Source organism: Pteropus vampyrus, unplaced genomic scaffold (assembly GCF_000151845.1).
Source record: "Pteropus vampyrus isolate Shadow unplaced genomic scaffold, Pvam_2.0 Scaffold12, whole genome shotgun sequence".
Taxonomy (NCBI): domain Eukaryota; kingdom Metazoa; phylum Chordata; class Mammalia; order Chiroptera; family Pteropodidae; genus Pteropus; species Pteropus vampyrus.
The window spans coordinates 3,114,378-3,136,445 of record NW_011888793.1 but is presented as its reverse complement, the minus strand read 5'-3'; the positions used below and the strand labels follow the sequence as shown (position 1 = coordinate 3,136,445).

Here is a 22,068-nt window from a genome sequence, read left to right as displayed (position 1 = left end):
ACCAACCAATTTTACTATCTAAAAATCTATCATGTCAATAAATAGCTGTAAAAAGTACAACTAAAAATAATAGAACATGGAGACATATTTGCAAGCAATATGCGAAATGCTAATTTAAGAGAAAGAGATACTACACCAAAGGAGGACCAAAAAATGAAGTCATCTAAGGAAAAATAGACATAAGATACAATGAGCAATTCCCAAAGGAAGAAATACAAATGGCCAATAAACATGAGAAAATATTCAACCTCACTTCTGATCAAAGAAATTCCAAGTAAAACAGCAATGAGATATTGTTTTTCGCTGATCGAATTAGCAAAACAAAAATACTTTGTCCTTGCAAAGGTACAATGGGCAGAGCATGTTTTCACCCAGCTGACGAGAGTATAAATCGGTAAGATCTTTCTGGGAAACAGTTAAGCAGTTTTCACGAGCTTTAAAAGTGTTACTGTCCTTTGCCTCAGAAATTTCCACTTCTGGAGAATCTGGGCTCTAAATAATCTACAATTTGGAGGAGGTTTCATGCATAAGATGTTTACTGCAGCATTAGTTATAACAGTAAAAAATGATTGTTAGAGTTGGAGCTTGCAGTAGTAGGACAAAAGCCACATCACTCCCAACTTTAAGGGCAAATGATGGTGTGAGGTTTCAGTGCTTGCCTTCTCTGTCGTACTTTCAGGTTTGTCATTCCACCATGTAGAATTCACAGTCAGACTAATTTCCCAATTAAAGCCTCCATTTAGACGTTTCGAAGGGTCATGTATCTCTTAATAAAGATAATTAGCTATTTGAGGAAGATTTAAAATAGAGGAATGGGGGAAAATTTGGTTGGGGAAGAAAAAAATGGGTTTTGTAGTTATTTGAATTGAAGAAAAGATAGATGAAATAATATGTTCTATTGTGTACATGAAAAGAAAGCTTATGATGAGAAGTTAAAAGTTAACTTCAAATATTTCACAAAAGTTACTGACATGTCAGAGTAAAAAAGTAAAGTCTGACCTGTAATAGACTTAGAAACCAAAATAGTCTGAAGATGAAACTCACTTGCAATTGAATAATTATGCTCCTTTGGATTCTCGTAGTAACCTATACATGTATCTGTGATAGCACAGACCTGCTTCATTTTGGCACATGTGCAAATTAGGCTCTTCCACAAGAGTCTCATCTAGAAAGAAGGCACTTATTGTATTGAGCTTTACAGCATCACTTCTTAGTACTCAGTGTGACATACTCGTTGGCTAAATGACTGAGTTTGTATTTTGTTGGTGCTTTGAAGGATAACTTTCCAGAGCACTATTTAACATGAACGTTTTCTTCCAAATAGGATTACCAAACCAATAACAATGACCAGGCAGTGGTTGAAATCTGTATCACAAGAATCACAACAGCCATCAGAGAGACAGAGTCAATTGAAAAGCATGCCAAGGCCCTCGTGGGGCTATGGGACTCCTGCTTGGAACACAACCTAAGACCCTCTGGGAAAGATGAAGACACTCCCCACGCAAAAATCGCCTCTGATATCATGAGCTGCATTTTACAGGTATGTCAGTGTTCAACATCACACTATTTGTTACTGGCTTGGCAGGTTAGGAGAACATGTGATGTTTCTGACCAAGAGCCAACGTTTCTGAAGTGTTTGGATACTGTAAAAAGACACCACAAACCATCAATAGCTAAGCCAGACAGGCTTGGTCATTAATAAACCAAGAAGTTTCTATCAAGCCCTTACTGTATACAAGACACACTATGAGGAGTTCAAAGGAATACCACAGCTAGCTCTAATTTGTTTGGAGAGAAAAGACATGTGCATATAAAATGTTAAAAGTAAAGCAATGTGTGCCAAGATTCAGATGAGATATATTGGAAAATGCAGAAAAGGAGAACTTTTATTCAGAGAGACCAAAGACAGGGTGGAGACTGAACTAAAGGGCAATGAGCTTGGAATATGCGGGGAAAAGTAACTTAGTCATTTTTAAGTATATATCTATATGTATCATGAATTATCCATAATTATATTTGACTGTTCTGATCATGCTTAAATTCTTTCTTTTGGCAAAAATGTGAATTTGGAATTTTGGCTCAGCCAAAAATCAGTTATGTAAGACTGAAATGTTGGGCAGGTCACTTAATTTTCTAAGCCACAGTTTTCTCTGTGTAAAATGCAGGTGAAGCAACATTGTCTATGACAAATTTTATCAATCAATGATATTAATAGGTATATCTCAAAGAAAAAATTCTGCAGTCAAATAAATTGATAAACACTGAATTCAAATTTTCCCTTTTGAGGTATCACAATCCTTCATAGCATATTAAAGGCTCTGGAAAGTCCTGCAATAAAGAAAGGCTGTTTAGTACAGCATTTTCCATTCTGATTTGACCATGGAGCTTTCTTTCCCCTCCCTACCCACAACACAACATTTATGAATAGCCTTCAGAACTATGGTTCCACTAGCACAATTCGGGAAATCCTGATTCTGTTAAAGAGTTTGGCACTGTGTATGGCAGCTAATATTAGTTTCATTTCTTCTCCTTTTCTTACAGTTGTCATTGCTTAACTGGAACAAATTTCATTTTGTCTCCTTAGTCCAGGGACTGGCCAACTGAACAAAAAGACTCTATTACACTGTTTTTTGTTTGTTTGGTTGTTTGGTTGGTTTTTTGTGTTTTTTCGTTCTTAAGATTTGGGATGGAAAGGGAGAAAGGGGGATTTCGACAAAATTAATGAGAGATTAATGCAGCTTGGCTATAACAACAAAGACCTAATATATCTGTTCTTCACTGATTATCTGGAGTATGTTATTGATATACATTAGAAACACAGATTATTTTACTCTAAAGTGCCACTCTACAGACATTCAGACAGTAACTCACAAGTCAACTGTACACTCCAGCTCCCATTGAATTTCAAAACCATTGATCTAGATTCTAGATTCTAGATTCTAGAGCAGCACTAACCAACAAAAATAGAATGCAGGCCACAAACACTAGCCACCTATATTATTTAAAATTTTCTGATAGCCATATTAAAAAGAAGTACAAAGAAATGGATGACATTGATTCGATAATATATTTTCCTTAACTCAATATATCCAAAATATTATTATTTCAACACGTAATCAATATAAAAATTAATGAGATATTTTTATACTGTTTTATGTCATGTATTTTTTTAAATAATATTTTATTTTTCAGATACAGTTAGCATACAATATGGTATTAGTTTCAGGTACACACCACAGTGATTAAACATTTACATAATTTACAGAGTGATCAACCCAATAAATCTAGTATCCATTTAATACCACATACAGTTATAACAATATTATTGACTATATTCCTTATGCTATATTTTATATCTCCATGACTATTTTATGACTATCAATTTGTACTTCTCAATCCCTTTCCCTTTTATACCCCTACCAACCCCAACTATCTGGCAAACATCAAAACATTCTCTATATCTATAAGTTTGTTTCTGTTTTCGTTTATTTTGTTCTCTAGATTCCACATAGAAGTGAAATCATATGGCATTTGTCTTTCTCTGTCTGACTTACTCCACTCAGCACAATACCCTCTAGGTCCATCCATGTTGTTTCAGATAGCAAGATTTCATTCTTTTTTATGGCTGATTAATATTCCACGATATAAATGTACCACCTCTTCTTTATCCATTCATCTATTAATGGACACCAGATTCCCTCCAAATCTTGGCTATTATAAATAATGCCACAATGAACATATGGATTCACACGTCCCTTCGAAGTAGTGTTTTGGGTTTCTTTAGATAAATACCTAGAAGCGGGATTACTGAGTCCATCTTTGTCCTTTGTTATAGCCTTTGGTTTAAAGTCTATTTTATCTGATATGAGTTGCTACCCTAGGGTTTTTTGTTTTGTTTTTATTTTCATGAAACATCTTTTTTCATTCCTTTACTTTCAGTCTGTAAGTGTCTTTCGATCAGAAGTGAGACTCTTGTAGGCAGCATGTGTAAAGGCCTTATTTTCTTATCCATTCAACCCCCTTATCTTTTGATTGGAACATTTAATCTATTTACATTTACAGTAATTGTTGCTAGATGTGTAGTTACTGCCATTTTATTATTCATATTTTTTTATCTTTTTTCTTCTTCTCCTTAAAGATGTCCCTCTAACATTTCTTGAATACTGACTTGGTGATGATGAACTCCTTTAGCTTTTTCTTTTATGGGAGGCTCTTTATCTGTCCTTCAATTCTAAATGATAGCTTTGCTGGGTAGAGTAATCTTGGTTGTAGGTCCTTGCTTTTCATCACGTTGAATATTTTGTGTCAGTCCCTTTTGGCTTGCAAAGTTTCTTTTGAGAAATCAGCTGACATTCTTATGGGAGCTCCCTTGTAGGTAACTAACTGCTTTTCTCTTGCTCCTTTTGAGATTCTCTCTTTGTCATTAACTTTTGGCATTTAAATTATGACATGTCTTGGTGTGGGCCTCTTTGGGTTCATCTTGTTTGGGACTCTCTCCACTTCATGGGCTTATATGTCTACTTCCTTCACCAAGTTAGGGAAGTTTTCAATCATTACTTCTTCAAATAGGTTTTCAATTCCTCTCTTTCTCTCTTTTCCTTCTGATACTCCTATGATACAAATGTTGGTATGATCGATGTTGTCCCAGAGGCCCCTTAAACTTTCCTCATTTTTTAGATTCTTTTTTCTTGTTGCTGTTCTGATTGGGTGTTTTCTGCTACCTTATCTTCTAAATCACTAATTCGATCCTCTGTTTCATCTCTGGTTAATTCCTTCTAATGTGTTCTTTATTTCACTGTATTCTTCATTTTTGACTGGTTCTTTTTTATATTTTCTATCTCCATTTTTATGTTTTCTATTTCTTTATTAAAGTCCTCACTGAATTCATTTTCTCTTCCCTTCAATTCATTGAGCATCCTTACAACTAGTGCTTTGAACTCTGCATCTGGTAGATTGCTTGTGTCATTTTGTTTATTATTTTTCTGGAGCTTTGTTCTGTTCTTTCATTTGAGACATGCCTCTTTGTCTCCCCATTTTGTATGCCACTCTGTGTTTGTTTCTATGTATTAGGTAGGACTGCTATGTCTCCCAGTCTTAGTAGAGTGGCCTTATGTACTAGGTGCTATGTCTCCCAGTCTTAGTAGAGTGGCCTTATGTACATAGTTAGCCACTATGTGTGCCCTCTGTTTGTAGTGAGCCTTGGTTGCTATTTGCATGTCAATGGGAATTGAGCCTCAGGCTGATTGGTTAGGAGGTCTGGCTGGTGAGGGGCTGGCTCTATAGAACAGGATTTACTTTAGCAGGGCTGTGGTGCCTTCCCAGTCTGCCCTATGGGTGTGTTGAACTTGGATGCAACCCTGGGTGGTGCTCCAGCTTTGTCTGAAGTTAGCCACTATGTGTGTCAGCTTCAGGGCCTCCTGAGATGGGCTCCACCAAAGGCCGAGTTCAGCCAAAGCCTGTGCCCTTCATAGTGCCATGTGGCTTGAGCCACCAAACAAATCACAGATGGCAGACACCTACACTGGACTTAGAGGTGCTTAGAGAGGACAAGCCACTAACAGGCTGGCTGCCACTAGTGCCAGGCTTGGGGCTGCTCAGCAAGAGGTATGGGGCACGCTGATGCCAGATGCTGCTTATTTGAGTTTTGTGAACATTTGAGAGATTTTAGGAGTCCACAACAAGACAAGCCATTTGTATAAAAAAGCTTTCAGCTTGGGTGGGGTGGGATTTCACGGAATCACCAGGGCAGAGTGACCGGTGTTAGCCAGGTTGATGGAGGCTCCTTCCATCTCACTCAGCCACAATCTCCACTGCGAGGCCTTGTGAAGAGAAGTTTTGGAGACTTCTCTTCCCAGGCTGGTATGGAACCCCAGGCTGGTATGAGTCTGGGATCCCTCACTCCTCAGGGAGAAACTCTGCAGCCGAGATATCACTCATGATTTAACTGCCCCATATGCGTCTAAGACCAGCCCACTCCACCAGTCTCGAGTTGGCTTCTTCTGTATTTCCTTAGTTGTAAGACTTCTGTTCAGCTAGACTTCAGGGGATTCTCAATAACTGTAGTTTAGTTGTAATTTTAATGTGGTCATGAGAGGAGGCAAGCACAACATTCACCTACTCTTCCATCTTGACCAGAAATCCTGGTGTATGTTTTAGCAGATATTAATTTGGAATATTTACATTTAAAGTTGATAGTGGCTCCTGTGTTAGCACAGTTCTAGAGAGTCAGGAAGACTTTCTAGAGATCACTTTTGGAAAGAGTTATAGAAAATAAGCAGAAATTTCACCAGATAAAAAAGATGGAGTGAGAGGACATTCCAAGCAGAAAAAAACAGCTTTTGCAAAAGTCTAGATTTGTGAGATAAAACCAAGGTCAGAAAATTATAAGCAGGTTGCCCTTTCAAAGTGCCCCAAATTTTGGGTAAGGCATTATGTCTTCTACCTAAAATTTTGGGGTGGGGATGGTAGAGGGGAAGTGAATTGATTTTGAGAGATAAAAATGCTAAACTTACTGCTGATCAATGACTCAATGTAAATGAGTTTGTAAGATTATTGAGAGAAGGGCTATGAGGATAAGCACTGATATTTTGGAAAGGGACAGATAAAAAAGCAAAGAGATAGGCCTCTTGGTCGAGAGGGACAAAGGAGTCACAGAAGTGGACAACTCCAGCCCATAGGACCAGTGTAGGCATAGGGTCTTCTTAGTGTGTCCTTCAAGGAGGCAGATGGTATTAGAAAGGAAAGCGCGAAGTCCTAAAGGCAAACTTGCCTTTTATCCCAAAAGTCAGTGATTTGTCCAGGCCATCCTTGGGGATATACTCCTAGAAATCAGCCCCAGTAACTAAAGGCAAGGCTATGGTTGCGGCATTGGCATTTAGCTGTCTTCGAATTTTAAGGAGAACTTTTTTGGCCTACGGTAAATACTGAAAAGGTAATTTTATCCTACTTGTAATTTGGGTTCTTGTGTGAACCATGTAGAGAACCAGATGACTCATGTTCTGTTCTGTTTTTTTCAGTAAGATAAAACAGTAGATTAACTTTCAAAAGTCATCCTTAGCATTTTTAGTTGGTACAACATATAAAAAGAATGATTTCCTCTCCACCTCCCCCACTTCTCCAGATAAGCATCCCGGCATCCGGCAAGAGCCCACCAGTTCTTACCATGTCCTTGTCCATTCCACTTGATTTTTACCCCTAGTTACTTCACTGTCATTTCAAACTTATATATGTTGACTCACAACAGAAACTTTCTGTCTTATTTCCCCTCCTTTTCAACCTACACTCCAGCCTACCTCAAGGACCATTTCTATTCCTCTTTGAATGAGTAACTACATTGAATCTTTTCTTTTCTTGGTCCCTAAATTTATGAATTTGCTACATTAACCTTAAAATAACTTCTAAAATTCCAGAATTCACCTCCTATAACTTCCTCAATATAAAATCACTACAGGTGGTGTGTAGTATGCACTTGTGAGTTCTGCTTTCTCTTGCCCTGGGTGATATGCTTTCACTAACTCACCTCATGTCCTTAGATAAGCCTCTCAACCTGTCATATAAAATAAAAAACAAAGAATGAACCAGATGATCTCTCAGATCACTTCCTGGTTTGAAATTCTGACTCACTTAGGAAATGCTGAGAGGTAGCATAACAAGGAGATTTAGAGCTTGAGGGTCTTAGAGTTAGATGCTCTTGGTCTTATATAAATAAAGGAACTTAGTTTACTTCTCTAAGCCTCTGTTCTGCCACCTGTAAAATGGATGTGACAAACTTGCTGCTCATGGAGAGCATCTTTTATTACAAAAGCAATCTCCCTGTGTGGTCTAGCCATTATCCAGAAGTACCTATTTCATCGTGGCTTTCTCTGACTAGATTTTGATATGGAGTTGACCAATATCTATTTCTTTGCTGCTGGAAAAATTCTGAAAGGGACAATGCCCCCTTAAAAATCATATTACATTCTAAAATAAATCTAAATGTGAAGAGGGTTGAAAAAAATTAAATGCACCTCAAAGAGGTTGAAATTATGGCTGATGTGCTAGAATGAAATTCTAGAGAATCAAGGGGACTACCAGCCTGACATTGAGAGCCAGTGCCTGGCTTCACTCTTACACTCCTAGTTACAGCCTCTTCCCCAACCAAATCACTTAGCAGAGCTATTGTCAAGGAAGCTCTGCATTTTGTTTCTTTCTCCACCTCTGCTCACACTGTTGATGACACCTATAAAGAGGAAGATTGCCCAAGGGGGTTATCTGGAGGGTGGAAGGAAGAATAGGAATGATCCCCAAATCTACTATTGGAAAATCAGGAAGTATCCATTTTTCCTCTTTATAGAGGGACCTATTGTCCATTCTCTTTGACTCTACACTTTAATTTTCTTATTTCTTCTTCTCCAATTAATGTTGAATGAAGATTTAAAATCTGCCCCTGGCTGACATTGCATCTGAAGTGCCTTGGACAGTTTTGAGAGCATTTCCATTGTAACTCTAGAGACAGGACTGGTTATGTTGGTCTAGAAATTGATTCAGTAGATAAGCCCAGCTCTGTAATTTACTTGCAGTGTGATACTGGGCAAATTAATCTTTTTATGCTATCATTTTTTCATTTTTAAAATCAGATGATAAGAATACCTGCCTACTGAGTTTGTTGTGAGGGTTAAATGAACAGTCATTTAAAAATAGACATAAAATCTTTAGGACACAGGAAGTACTGCATGAATATTGACTCTGATTGATATCATCATTAGCATCATCTACAGTAGACTCTAAACTAGCACTCAACACTTTATAACAAGCTATTGATTTAATTTAAAGCCATTGTTCATTGCCTGTTTCCTCCTCTCCAAAATATAAGCTCTGTTTTATTCACTGATATAATCCTGGCACCTAGAACAAGTGAATGGCACACAGTAGATGCTCAAAATAATATTAATTTATTGAATGAATGAATGAACAAATAGCTCATGAGACGTGACTGCTTTCTGGCTTCCACACGAGATAACCTTTTCCCCAGAATGGGCCATGGTACTAATTTCTCAATTAATGCCATATGAGACAGTGGAAATAGGAGTAGATTGGGACACATATCTCCAGATTCCTGAGACTCGTCTCTTATTACCTGACAGAAAATACACTAGGAAAACTTAGGAGTATGTGCCATTTAGATTTTATATATAGCCATGCTGCTAAGAACAAACATTGTCTTTGTAAATCCAAATTTATTTTAATTATCTGATCAATGATGTGGAATGAATAACCATAAAATAACTATTTTAGTAAATGATGTTTACTATTTCTTGAGATTACTATTTTATGGCACTCACTTGAATTCAAGGCCTGAGAGCCAAAGAGCTTTTTAGTGGCTATCACCTCAGATAGATATCTCTTCTACTTAGCTTTATTCTTTTCAATTTTAAAACACTGGGAAATGTTCCCAAAGTTTATTTTCAAAAGGAAAAACTCCACCAAAACCTTAAATTGGTGCTAATCTAGTTAGAAATATAATTCTTGGCATCTGTAGAACAAAGGCCTCTTGTTCTGCTTTTCCAGCCAGATATAACTGTTTTCATGAACATGTCTTTGTTTCTACGCTGTACTTCACTAAATTTGTTCCCTGAGTACTAGGTACTAAATTGTGTGTAAGATGATACACATACCAACATGTTCACATCTGAACCGAGGAGCAAGATCTATCATAGGCTCTGGCATTAACAGCTGCTGCTAAAGTGATTTATTTATGCGAGTAATCATAGGGCTTTCTTTGCATGTGTGCCATTAGCATTCCTGTGATCCAAATAATCCTAGTGATGAAACAATGTCACAGGCCTAAGATCTGCATTAGCAACTAATTTTGCTTCACTTGAGAGCAAAGCTCAGCTGTTAGAAGGAGGCTATATAGTACCTGTCAGGGCCTAGGACCTGTGTCTGTCCAGGCTTATCTTGGCCTCCCAGCCCCTCACTTGCATCCTGTTGCTGTCAGCAATGCTTGTGGCTTCTTAATACACTGGAAAGTGTCTGGACACTGTTTAGAAACTGTGAGTCTTTGGTCACAATTCCTTAGTGTTTATATGAACTATTTGTTCTTTGCTTAATGTTTTACTTCTCCCATCATTTGAGAGATTTCCAGATGACATGTATGGAAGGAAAACAGAAAAATTGAGTGTGTTAAAATTTTGCATTTTTCCCCCAAATAATGACATTATACATGTGGGGGGAGATTTTATATAATTCACTTGGAACCACACTTTAAAGACTTTAATAGCTGCCTACTATTTTTCTCAAAAACATCTAGAATTATGGCAAAAAAAAAAAAGAGATCCAATTGGCTAAAACAACCTGTTATTTCATTTTTGCTGGTAAGCGTTAGCTCACACCCAAGGTGCAAAACACCAGTTGCTGGAAATATTGATTTCCACTGTCTGTATCGACTATTAGTTAGGAACACCTGAATCGTACTTCCCATGCCATCATGTATGGTTTCTCAGTAAATTACATGTAAATTGTTTGGAGACAGAGTCCTCCAAAGGAAGACATGTACCTCCTCTATAGCCGCAAGTTGTTCTTGACGGAAGATATAAAATAGGTAGAGTAAACTTGAGCCTGTAGTTCTTCGTGGGAAAGCTCTGAGAAGCATTGTGTGATTGTGTTCCACTCTCCAAACTAGGGCTTTGACCTGCCATCGCAGGGACAAAGATGTGTCATTTAAAACTTAAACCAGCAAAAAAAAAAACTACATGTAATGGAGAGATTGCCTATCTATAGGGGCAACCCAAGGAATTGTATAGTAAAACTGAGGGATTTGAGAAACACCCTGTGCTCTAATTGAAGTAATATGAATATAACTGCAAGGGAACAGGGAAGGAATATGATTATAATCGAGAAAATGGGCAAATTAATTGGCCTTCCTAAACATCACATGTCTGAAGAGTATGTCAACAAAAAGAGAATGCTCAGGATGGGGTCATTATTTTGGCACATTTACCCAACCTGGGGGGGCAGGAGGGCAGTGGAATAAAAGTAGGTGGAGACTAAATCTGATAATGAGAAAATTTCAGTCACTAGACATGGTGATTGGGTTTTAGGGCAGGAGTGTTATTTTAGTTTTCACATGGTCTAAATGAACCATATCTCAGGATCTCTCTTTGCTCCAGTCTGATCTTGCGCTTATGAGTGAACATTCCGGTTAGTAATCTGGCTCCTGGTATCCTAATGATGTGGAAAGGATATCTTAGGTGTGACCTGGGAAAGACTCTCACTGTGGATGAATAAATTGGCATGCCTCATAATGTACTAGCCCTTTGGAAATCCATTAGTATAATCCCTAAGTGGATCCAAAGAATGTTGTATGGCTGACCAAGCTGAAGGCAGGGGAGTAGTCAACATCCCTGAGAGGCCTCATAGTTCATCATATCAATAATGGTCCAGTTCAGTCAGGTCCAGTTAAATTCACCAAGAGGGAGACAGATAAAGGCAAAGCCTGGTATCAGAGAAGTAAAGCTGCAGGCCATGGTCTTGATAGTCAGATCCTGTTAGGAACTCTATGAAGTTAGAACAGAAACCTAGCAAGTGGAAGTGCTATATAAGCATGATTTGTCACCAAGGAATAAGGTCAGAGCTTTCATCATGGCTGACTTAAAGGTGGGATTTCAGGTTGTTGAATATCTATTTTTTCTGCTCAGAAGTCAGATTGACCCTTGAGTCTGAAAAATAGGTGGAACTACAGGAATGAATTAAGAATTTATCAGGTCTATTTTTGTTTCTAGAAGCTTGGAGGGGGGAAAACTTTAGAATAAGAGACTTAACTAGCTCACTTAAAAAAAAAAAAAAATTAGAGATCAAATTGGTCTAAGGCACAGCCTAATGCTTGAGGCTCAAATAAGGTCACCCGGACTTGGTTTTTCTCAACTTGTCTTTCAGATATATCCATATGGCCTTGAATCTGAAACAGATTCTCGCCTTCTCAGGTCACAAGATGGAGGCAGCTACTTGATCTTTCATTTTCAATTTGAATCTATCAGAAAACAGAACCTCTTTCGCAGAGCTCTTTAATGGCTCCTTAATTATAACTGGGTAGCTTGCCCATTTCTGAACCTATCACTTGGACCAGGGAAATGTGATTCTCTGGTCAATGTTCGAGCCATTTAAACACTTTTGAAGCCAAGGGTGTTAATGTCTTCATTAGAATTACCTGAAATGGTGAAAGTTGAAATCTACTAAGTAGTATGTGACAACTCCCCTGCCCAATCAACCAGCCCTGAAAATGAATGGTGCTGGAACACTTAGCTCATACCAAGCCATCGTTGGCAGTGGGAATAGGAATGAGCAGGGTTCCCCATGCCCCTCCTCCCTTCCTACCATATTACAGTCCCAATGACAACTATAACAATAGATTTACATTTTTTATTAGTTATTCAATTTGACAGATGTTTACTGAACACTATCATAAACCTAGAATTGTGGAAAGTAATAGAGGAGATAATCCATGGTGGGAAGATAAAAGCACCTTTCACATGAGCAGTTAGAGAATAACAACCACTTTTTATTTCTAATATATTAATGTAGAGCCAGCTCCCCAAACACACGTGTGCTGTGCAATTTTTGCCTTAGAGTTAGTCTAAGGAGTGAGGTTGATGGTCAGAATGTTAGATGGCAGTGAAGACATACCATTCACTTTTAAGAAAACATGTTGTATTTTCCAAATATTATTTTCTAATTAGGTAATCAAATGCTAATAGCATTATTTTATATGTTAGATATTGATGTTCAGTCACAAAGTAAATCAAAAAGAATTATTTTAAGATACAGAATTCCTTTAGTTTTTAGTTATGTTCATTCATTTTTTTCTCCTGTATTTCATTAGCTGAAACTTTAGTTTTTAAGATACAGTCTGAAAGGAACTTGTTCAACATTCCTTGAGTTATTTTCTCAAGTATAAATCTGATGAATTATTTCTTTCATCAATGGCTCCTGGAGTCAGAGTGACCTTTGAGTCAATTCCAAACCTTTAGCATGGCATGCCAGACCTCTCAAAACCAATCCCTGTTTACCTCTCCACGTGCACCACACTCCAGCCATACTGAATATTAGAATTCCCCAAATGCACAAGCTCTCTCTTTTTACCTCTGTGCCTTCACCTATTCTTTTCCTTCTGCCCACTCTTTTTCTTTCCATCACCCAGAAATCTCTTGTTCATCTATTAGGTCTCAGCTAAAGTATCACCTCCTCCATGAAGTCTTTCTTGACCAACCCCCTCCCCCAGACTGGATTAGGTGCTCCTTCTTTGCTTCATTAGTACCCTGCACTTTGCCTATCATGGCCTTCTTAGCCTATGCTCTTAACAGCCTGTTTGCCTTTAAGTCTTCCTAATAAGAACAAGAGTTTTCAAAGTTCTCAAATACAATGAAAATAGGGCGGGGCCTTTGTTTTTACAGCTGCATTTTGAGAAATATTTTTTTGGATGAATCAATAAATGAATGAATAGTGAGACACTTATTATTTGTTGTTTTCTTACACTTCCTCAGAATTACAACCGGCCCCCTGTGATGGCACTAGCCATCCCCATTGCCGTGAAATTCCTCCACAGAGGCAACAAGGAACTGTGCAGGAATATGTCCAACTACCTGTCTCTGGCTGCAATTACCAAGGCGGATCTCCTGGCTGATCACACAGAGGTTATAGTAAAGAGCATACTCCAAGGTACAGTGTGAAGGCTGAGTGGGGGACATGTTTTAGGAGTCATTTAAAAGTATTTTTGTGAAGTAGTTATGGTTTGTGGAAAGTGAGACCTAGAGTATTGAGAGGTAGGTTAGATTCTCTACTTTGCCACTAGTTGACTTGTGAACATGAATAAGGTTACTTGGGTTGGCTGAGTCTGTGTCTCTTCACCAGGCAGATGAATTATTTGGACTCTTAGCTGAGTTGTAAGCTTCTTTCCAAGTTCAGATCTCTCAGTTTGGAGAACTGTTTTCTGTACTTCCGGTCACCTTGTCTGACTGCTTACTGTAGAGAGCCAGTCTGTACTGAGTGGAATGTACCTCACTGCTCTTGGTAGCAGATGGAAAACCTCTTGTTCTTTTGGTTTCCAAAAGCAAGAAATGTTAGATGAAACACACCAGAAAATGTGTAAAGACTTCTTAAATGTGAACATGATTGGCGACTGATTTATAATTGTGTTAAATGCTATTATAAAAACTCAAATGAGATCACCTCTATGAATTGTTTCACATTTGAATGAAAGAGAGCAAATCAGTCTACTCAAAATATTCTCTTTGCCTTGTGTTTTATCCTTTGGTTTCAGATCTATCAGAAACCATGTTTTTTTGGGTTTTTTTTTTTTTTTTGGATTTGGGATCAGAGGAGAATATGTGGTATTATTTGATATGCACCCAAATGTCCCCAGTTCTCATTAATAAAAATGATTATATGATTACATTTTACTGACACCTCCTCTCCACATGCTCAAGTTGAGCATCAAACTCCTGTGAAGTGCTCCTAGACAAAGTATTTCTTAGAGTTCCCAAGGAAGTTCTACATTTGCTCTCTTCCTGAAGTATCCAGACCAGAGCACAAACCTATGCTGATTTCCTCCCTGTTTCCTGGCATGACATGCTGTGGTGGTGCTCACCTCCACCATCCTGAGCCCAGCAAATTCTGTAGCTGCTACCATTAAGATCTCAATAACAGACTCCATTCCACAGTACCCTGCCTGTCTGTCCTTTTGTGCTATTCCACTTGAAGCTTCAGGAGCCACCAGTTCTCAGTCCATTAATGCCATGTGGCAGCCTGTGGCAGGATAAAGGAGACTATCTATCTGTCTTTCTCTTTTGTGTTTCAGTTTAGTAGACAGGCCCTGGAGCAGAATTGTTTGGCTCCTAGTGCCAAACTGTGTTACCAAGTTTGCCATCAAAAAGACGGTTCTGTTTTATCTAAAACTCTCTTTTTCCTGGGCTTCACTATTGATCCAAGAATCAGGCTAGCGACAAATTGGTCCTCCAATCCTCAAAAGACCCTATGGCCTGCCCAGGACTAAGGGTTTGTTCATTGTGCCAAACATTCCCAAGAAGAGTACTTAGCAACCCCTCCCCCCTCTGACCAGCTACCCCAATGGTTTGCCAGACGCTCCCCTGTAAAGAGTTGTTATTGATATTACTAGCTGATAGCATTCATTTCTCATTTTCTTTAGCCACGAGATCGAATTGCTAATTTCACTTTCTACATGATATTAAATTTGCTAAAAGTCCAGAAAAGCAACTCTGTTTTTTTCACCACCCTGGATACATATTTGGAACAGATTTTATAGGAATTACAAACAGTTATAGCCACCATGCATTTTAAATCCATGAGAGACTCGCAAGTAACTAATTTGTGGAAAAAAAATTGAATTGTCTCTTTGCAGCTGCCAGGAACTTAGGTCATATATTTGGGTTTGTTTTTTGTTTGTTTGTTTGTTTGTTTTTTGGGTTTTGTTTTGTTTTTTTTTTGAAATTCACTTTCGATGACAAAGAAATCTTTTGAAATGCAAAATACACTTTCTCAGTTCACTTCAAACATTTGAAATACACACATGATTTGGTTTATTTAATCTGGCACAATGAAAATTACCATAAAATAAATGATAATTTGACCTAAAAGGTTGGGGCTACATATTTCATGGTTTAGATTTTTAGGACAGATACGTGTGTAAAACTCCACAATCAGCCACATGAGCACATCAAACTTTGAGGTTCAAAGCAAAAGTGATCTTGCTGTCTCTGAGTAGTAAGTTTTCTGCTCTGCAAATCTTTGTCTTGTATCCATCCCCTGCCATGTAGCCTTAGAAGCCACCATTAAGATTTCTTTTTTCTTAACCTAAAGTTTTCTCCCCATTAGAACTTCCTCCTTGGCTTATATTATCTCTAATTTTCATTCTCCCATTTTCCTACTTCTACAGAAAACTCTAAAGTATTGCAGTTATTTGATTTAATCTAAGTTTTTACAAGGCTAGAATTATAGAAGTGTAGAATCTTAGGTCGGGACATTAAGCATGATTTTGCTCAGTTACCCAAGCAATTCTTGAATCTCCACCAAATGGTCATCCATTCAATAACAACAATAATACCAAATTTATTTTGTGCTCTCTTTATGCCAAATACTATATTAAGCACTTGATGATGATGATGATGATGATGATGATTAAGAAGAGGAAGGAGAAGAAGAGGAAGAAGAACAAGAGGAGGAAGAAGAAGAAAGAGAAGAAGAAAAGAAGAGGAGGAAGGAGAGAAGGAGAAGAGGAAGAGGAAGGAGAAGGAGAGAAGGAGAAGAGAAGGAGGTGGAATAAGAGGAAGAGGAGGAGGAAAAGGAGGAAGAGGAGGAAGAGGAGGAAGAACTCCTCACTGGAACACATGACTGAAAAGTGCGTGAATATATCAGGATTTCCATATGGTTTAATTCAAGGCTCAATCGTGGTCCCAAAAGTCATTACTCATTACTCATCTATGCTTCCTGTGGATCGATTTCATCTCATGCTCCATGTTATGGGCCTCTGAAGCTTCCAGCTTATATCACCATAAATACCAATTAAGCAAAAGAAACTCCATATCCACTCTCATTGTCTCTGTTTTACCTAACATGGATCACATGCCCATTGATAGCCTTATGGACTTACCTTTATCTCTTTACACTTTCTTCTTAAAAGACTCAGCTTATTGCTTTGATATGCTAAGATATTAGATAATGATTATTCCATCTCAATGTATCTGCAGTTCTTCTGAGGTTCTCATCATCTGTAAATTTAATGAAAAGAACCATTCTACCTTCATTTTAAAACATTAGTGAAAAAGTAGGCCAGAGGGGGCCAAGCAACCCTTATTGTGTACCAGTAGTGACTTCCTCTTACACTGGTTAATATTATTCTACTGATCATATTTTTCAGTTGTATTATACATGTCTATCCCTGATTCCAAACCAAATGTCTCCTTTATGACTTTGTCAAATGACCTTGTGTATTTATCCCTAAAGCAAATATTTCAATAGTTCTAAGCCAGTTTTTTGCTACTTCTCATTATTGATGGTTATATATAAATAATAGTGTTTAGTTTTACATTAAATGTAAATACAAATTCATTTTATTCAAATTGTTTAGATTCCATTTGTCTGTTTTGTGTTTTCTGAACTCTACCAGTTAGAAGGAAATTGTAAAAGGTTTTGCCTTTTGGAGAAAAATTAGCGACATTAGCAGAGTGTTGTCATGATTTATACTTGAGAGCTAAAGGCATGGAAAATTTGGCTATTTCTATATCAAATAAGAAAACTGTATCAGCATTTTTATATCAACCCCCCATACACACACACAAAAGCAAAAGCAAAAACTGTCTCATTTAGTTTTATAGGCAAATTAGAATAAATATACAAGGAATAATTATAATCGTATCTAAACTTTTTCAGATAATTTAAAAAGTACATTCTCTAATTCTACAAGGCTCGTATAGTCATGATATCAACACCAGACAAGAACAGTAGAAGAAAGGAAAGTACAGGCCCATTTTAATTATAAACATAGATGTACAACATATAAAAAAGAATTTTAGCAAAATGACTCCAGCAATGCTTAAAGAAAATAATACTTAACATTTGCTGAGTGCTTTCTCTGTACTAGATCCTGGTATTTTAATTTATATAATTCTCTTAAGTATCTTGTGAAGGAAAAATTATTATCTTCATTTGATAAAATTTATAATGACTAAGTTGAATTTATCCCAGGAATGCAAGGATGGCTTAATATTCAAAATGTAATTTCCCACAATAAAAGACTAAAGGGTAAAAAAATCATGTGATCAGTTAAAGCGTTTCATAAAATTCAGTACCCATTCATGCAAAAGTTTTTTTTTTTTAAATATATGTATGGCGGTGAAATATTTGAAGCACTCCTTTAAAGTTGAGAATGAGACAAGAATGCCACTAAATCTACTTCTATTTTACTACAACGCTATATAATTCTGATTATGAGAATCATAAAGGAAGTAACAAAACAATCATTATTTCTAAAAAATATGATTACTTATAATAGAAAATACAAATACTTTGAAGTCAATTAATTGCTGGATTTAAGATCAATTAATAAAAACCAGTTGTTTTTCTCTTTACCAGTAATAAATTAAAAATGTAATAATAAAAATATTAAAGTAACAAAATAAATGATACACAGAGAAAAAGATGTGTGTGACTTTTGAAAATAAAATAATAAAACTTTATTGAAAATAATTCAATAAAGGTAAATAAAAGGTAAGCAAATGGAGCAATAAACCATGTTCACGGATCAGAAAACTTGAAGTAGCAAACATGTCGATTTTCTCTAAATTAATCTATAAATGCAATGAAGTTTTAATAAAACCCTAACAAAGATTTCCCTGAAAGATGACAAGCTGATTTCAAAATCACAGGTAAGATACATTGACAGACAGCCAAAACCATTTTGCAGGAGAACATTGTTGGGGAGGAAGGATAAGTAGTAACTTCCAAACGAGATTCCAAGACAATGTAAAATCATAGTACAGACGATCCCCAACTTACAATGGTACAACTTACAATTTTTTGACTTTATGAAAGTGTGAAAATGGTACATATTCAGTAGAAACCAAACTTGGAATTTTAAATGTTGATCTTTCCCCAAGCTAGCCATACACAGTACAATACTCCTGATGCTGGTCAGCGACAGTGAACCATGGCTCCCAGTCAGCCATGCGATCACAGGACAAACAACTGACACTGTGTTGCTAGGGTTTTTTGGATGTTGTCTTTTGTGTTTTCATCTCCCATCATGTCTACAAAATGCCCATCTGTGTCTCCTGTTTCTAGTGAGAAAAAGAGGGCAATTACTCTTGAGATGGAACTCAAGATAATTGCCCAACTGTAGGCTAATGTAAGTGTTCTGAGCATGCTTAAGATAAGCTGGGCTAAGCTATAGTGTTTGGCAGGTTGGATGTATTAAATGCATTTTCAGCTTAATGGTATTTTAAATTTGTGTTGAGTTTATCAGGACACAACCCCATCATAAGTTGAGAAGCATCTGTAATTAAAGTGGTGAAGCACTGGTGCAAGAACAGGCAAATAGCCCATGGACTATAATAAAAGGCAAGAAACACATCCATGCACATATGGAAATCGTATATGCGACAGGGGAATCTTCACAATGAATAAGGATAGGCTATTCCATAAGTGGTTCTGGGATAACTGTCCATATCACAACATGCATAAATTAATTTCATGTGGAATAAAGACCTAAATATAATAGGCAAAATTTTAAATCTCTTCTTTTCTAAAATGCAAAATCTATTCATGATAAAAAAAAAAATCTCTCAGAAAACTAGCAATTGAAGGAAACATCCTTAATCTAATAAAGGATATTTACGAAAATCCCACAACTTAACGAGGAAATATTGAACGCTTCCCCTTGAATTAAAAAATAAGACAAGGATGTCACTTGAGTAATAAATTTGTTTTCCACTTAAATCATAGCAGAGGTAATTGCTTATTTTGTAACATCAGAACCTTTTCAGAGTGGGAGAGTTGCTTTCCAATGGTCCTGAGTAATTCTCCAATCTTGTTCTTTGCCATGTGAGGATGCTATGTAGAACCTGTCCGGTATTAGAATATAAAGGCATAATCAATGCTTAGTGCAGCATGAGTTGACATATCTTTCACCCAAGGAGCTAATAACATTATTGGAAACCCCTAAAATGAGAGTCTCTTCAACTCTGAGGGGTTATTTGAGGGCTTGTAGGGAAACCGTTTCCAAATTTTGATTTAAGACTCTGTGATGCAATGCACACCGCTGCTAACAAACTAAAGCAGTGATGTCCCTTCCTCTGCATTTCTGAATTAATGATCATAATAAGGAAATACTATGTCCCTCTATCAATATGCCTTTTACATGGTCCTCTGACACAAGTAACAAGATGATCTCAAATGATTTGAAACTTAAGTAGAAAGTTTTTAGAAAGAAAATGTAATATTGTCTCAGCAAGGGTCCAAATTCCTTTCTGACTTATGGGCAATAACCTAGAAAAGACTGTCTAGTTAATTATGATAGATTCACCTCATTTCTTTCTCAATGTGAGATAAAACTCAAACCACTGATTAGTGAGCTGTCTCAGAAAAAATGAAGATGGAAATTGACTTCCCCAACCCCAATTTATTATGGCAGTAATAATAGTACCACCTAGGGTGAATAGATAAAGCAGAAATACTTTGTACTATGCTAGGCCATAGTTACCATGCTTTCTGATTCTTCTTAATATCATCATCATCATCATCATTATCATCATTGTCATTGTTAATTGAATATCATATGCCGTGTGTCAGGGTATAATAAAATGCTGAAGCAAGAACCATATCCATTTGTAGAGTTTCATAACCCCTGGGAGATATATAGCCATTAAAAATTCATGATACAATTATTCTTAAAGAAAAAGGTTTTAAGTTCACCATATTACAGGTTGTTGAGAAAGAATTTATTAATAAAATATTCCAGGAAACGAATGACTAAGCAATCTTATTAAGAATATTCAACCTGAATATTTATATACATAAGGAAATATTAAATATAATGTTATAAAAAGCCAACCCAAATGTGGATTAAGAAATAGAGACATATTTTGAAAATATATATGTTCTGAGTTGTTAACCAAGTCTTGGATGAGGTGCTTGGCAGAGTTTGCACCTTCTCGACTCCACCAGCAGATGTTGCTATGAAGTAGAATAAGGCCTGTCCAGATATGAGCAGCTATATGCTGAATTTCTGAGAATGACTTACCCATAATGGAAGAAAACCTTTATATTTGTTTGTATTTTGTTTGCTTATTTTCTATTTAATCCACTGGGCATGGCTTTGGAAAATATTTTTTAAGGTAACTTATTTCAAATATTATTTTATGATTTAGAGAGCATTTTTAGTTACATTATCTGTTTTTATGTCATTTTCATAATAACCCTTCAGCAAGGTAAGCAAGTCCTGCTAACCTTTATTTCTTGGCTAATTTGAGATTGATAAAGATTAGTTGGCAGGCTCAGCTTCTTAGAGTTAGTAGGTGATGGTGTTAAGGTTTGGATGCTGGATTTCTGACCACAAACCCAGCAAGATTTCTTCTGTACTCCAGATTTATAAAACTGAATGCCAAGTGTCAGTGATCTGAGTTTTCAGGTTCACTGCATACAAGAATATATAAGTAAATGTTACTTTGACCAAGGTTTTTAACTTTATAAGTGCTACTTCTTAAGTGGCTAAAAGATAGATATTTTATGTCAGTTTTACACATTTCGTATTTTCTCCTTTTGCTGTCACTATGTATTCTAAAACAAATTAAATGCTGTTAAAAATAATTGAGATGACCAACTTCCTGAAATTTGTAAAATGTATTTTCTAAGTATAGTTTATAAGGGTTTTTTAATTTTTTAAATTATAGTTAACATACAATATTAGTTTCAAGTATTTGACATGTTAATTAGACATTTATATGCATACCTTACTAAGTGATCACCACAATAAGTCTAGTACCTATTTGGCACCAAAAATAGTTATTAGGATACTATTGACTATATTCCCTGTACTGTGTATTATATCCTTGTGACTAGTTTTTCTTTTGCCTTTTTCATCCATCCCCTACTCTCACACCCCTGGCAACCATCAGTTTGTTTTCTGTATCTATGAGTTTGTTTCTGTTGTTTTGTTTGTTCATTGTTTTGTTTTTAGATTCCACATATAAGTGAAATAATATGGTCTTCGTCTTTCTCTGTCTGACTTACTTCACTTAGCATGATATCCTCTAGGTCCATTCATGTTGTTGCAAATAGCTAGATTTTGTTCTTTTTTATGGCTGACTAATATTCCACATCTTCTTTATCCATTTGTTTCTCAATGGACATTTAGATTGCTTCCAATCATGGCTATTGTAAATAATGCTGCAGTAAACATGAGAAATCTATGAGCATTTTGAGGGAATAAAGTTCACGGTCTTTCTAATTTAAAAAAAATTGTTCTTCTGGATCAGGATTAAATTATATAGTCGGTTAATTGTGGAATTAAGGAGATAGAAGTGT

At 36.6% G+C, this 22,068-nt stretch overlaps 1 protein-coding gene across 17 annotated transcripts in view; it reads left to right on the top strand.

Annotated features, from left to right (window-relative positions):
- VEPH1 (ventricular zone expressed PH domain containing 1) overlaps nt 1-22,068 on the top strand; it is a 190,073-nt gene that overhangs the window by 23,323 nt on the left and 144,682 nt on the right. For 15 of the 17 annotated variants that reach the window (XR_002777563.1, XR_002777565.1, XM_011379507.2 and 12 more), the window contains 2 exons: nt 1,325-1,540; nt 13,518-13,692. Coding sequence is in view for 15 of the 17 variants with exons in the window: in XM_011379497.2 (XP_011377799.1) it covers nt 1,325-1,540; nt 13,518-13,692 (391 nt within the window). In the remaining 2 variants the exon portion in view is untranslated. Of the gene's footprint in view, nt 1-1,324; nt 1,541-13,517; nt 13,693-15,925; nt 16,079-16,136; nt 16,201-22,068 lie in introns of those variants that run through there. The other 2 variants (XM_023524405.1, XM_011379513.2) reach the window with 2 other exon arrangements.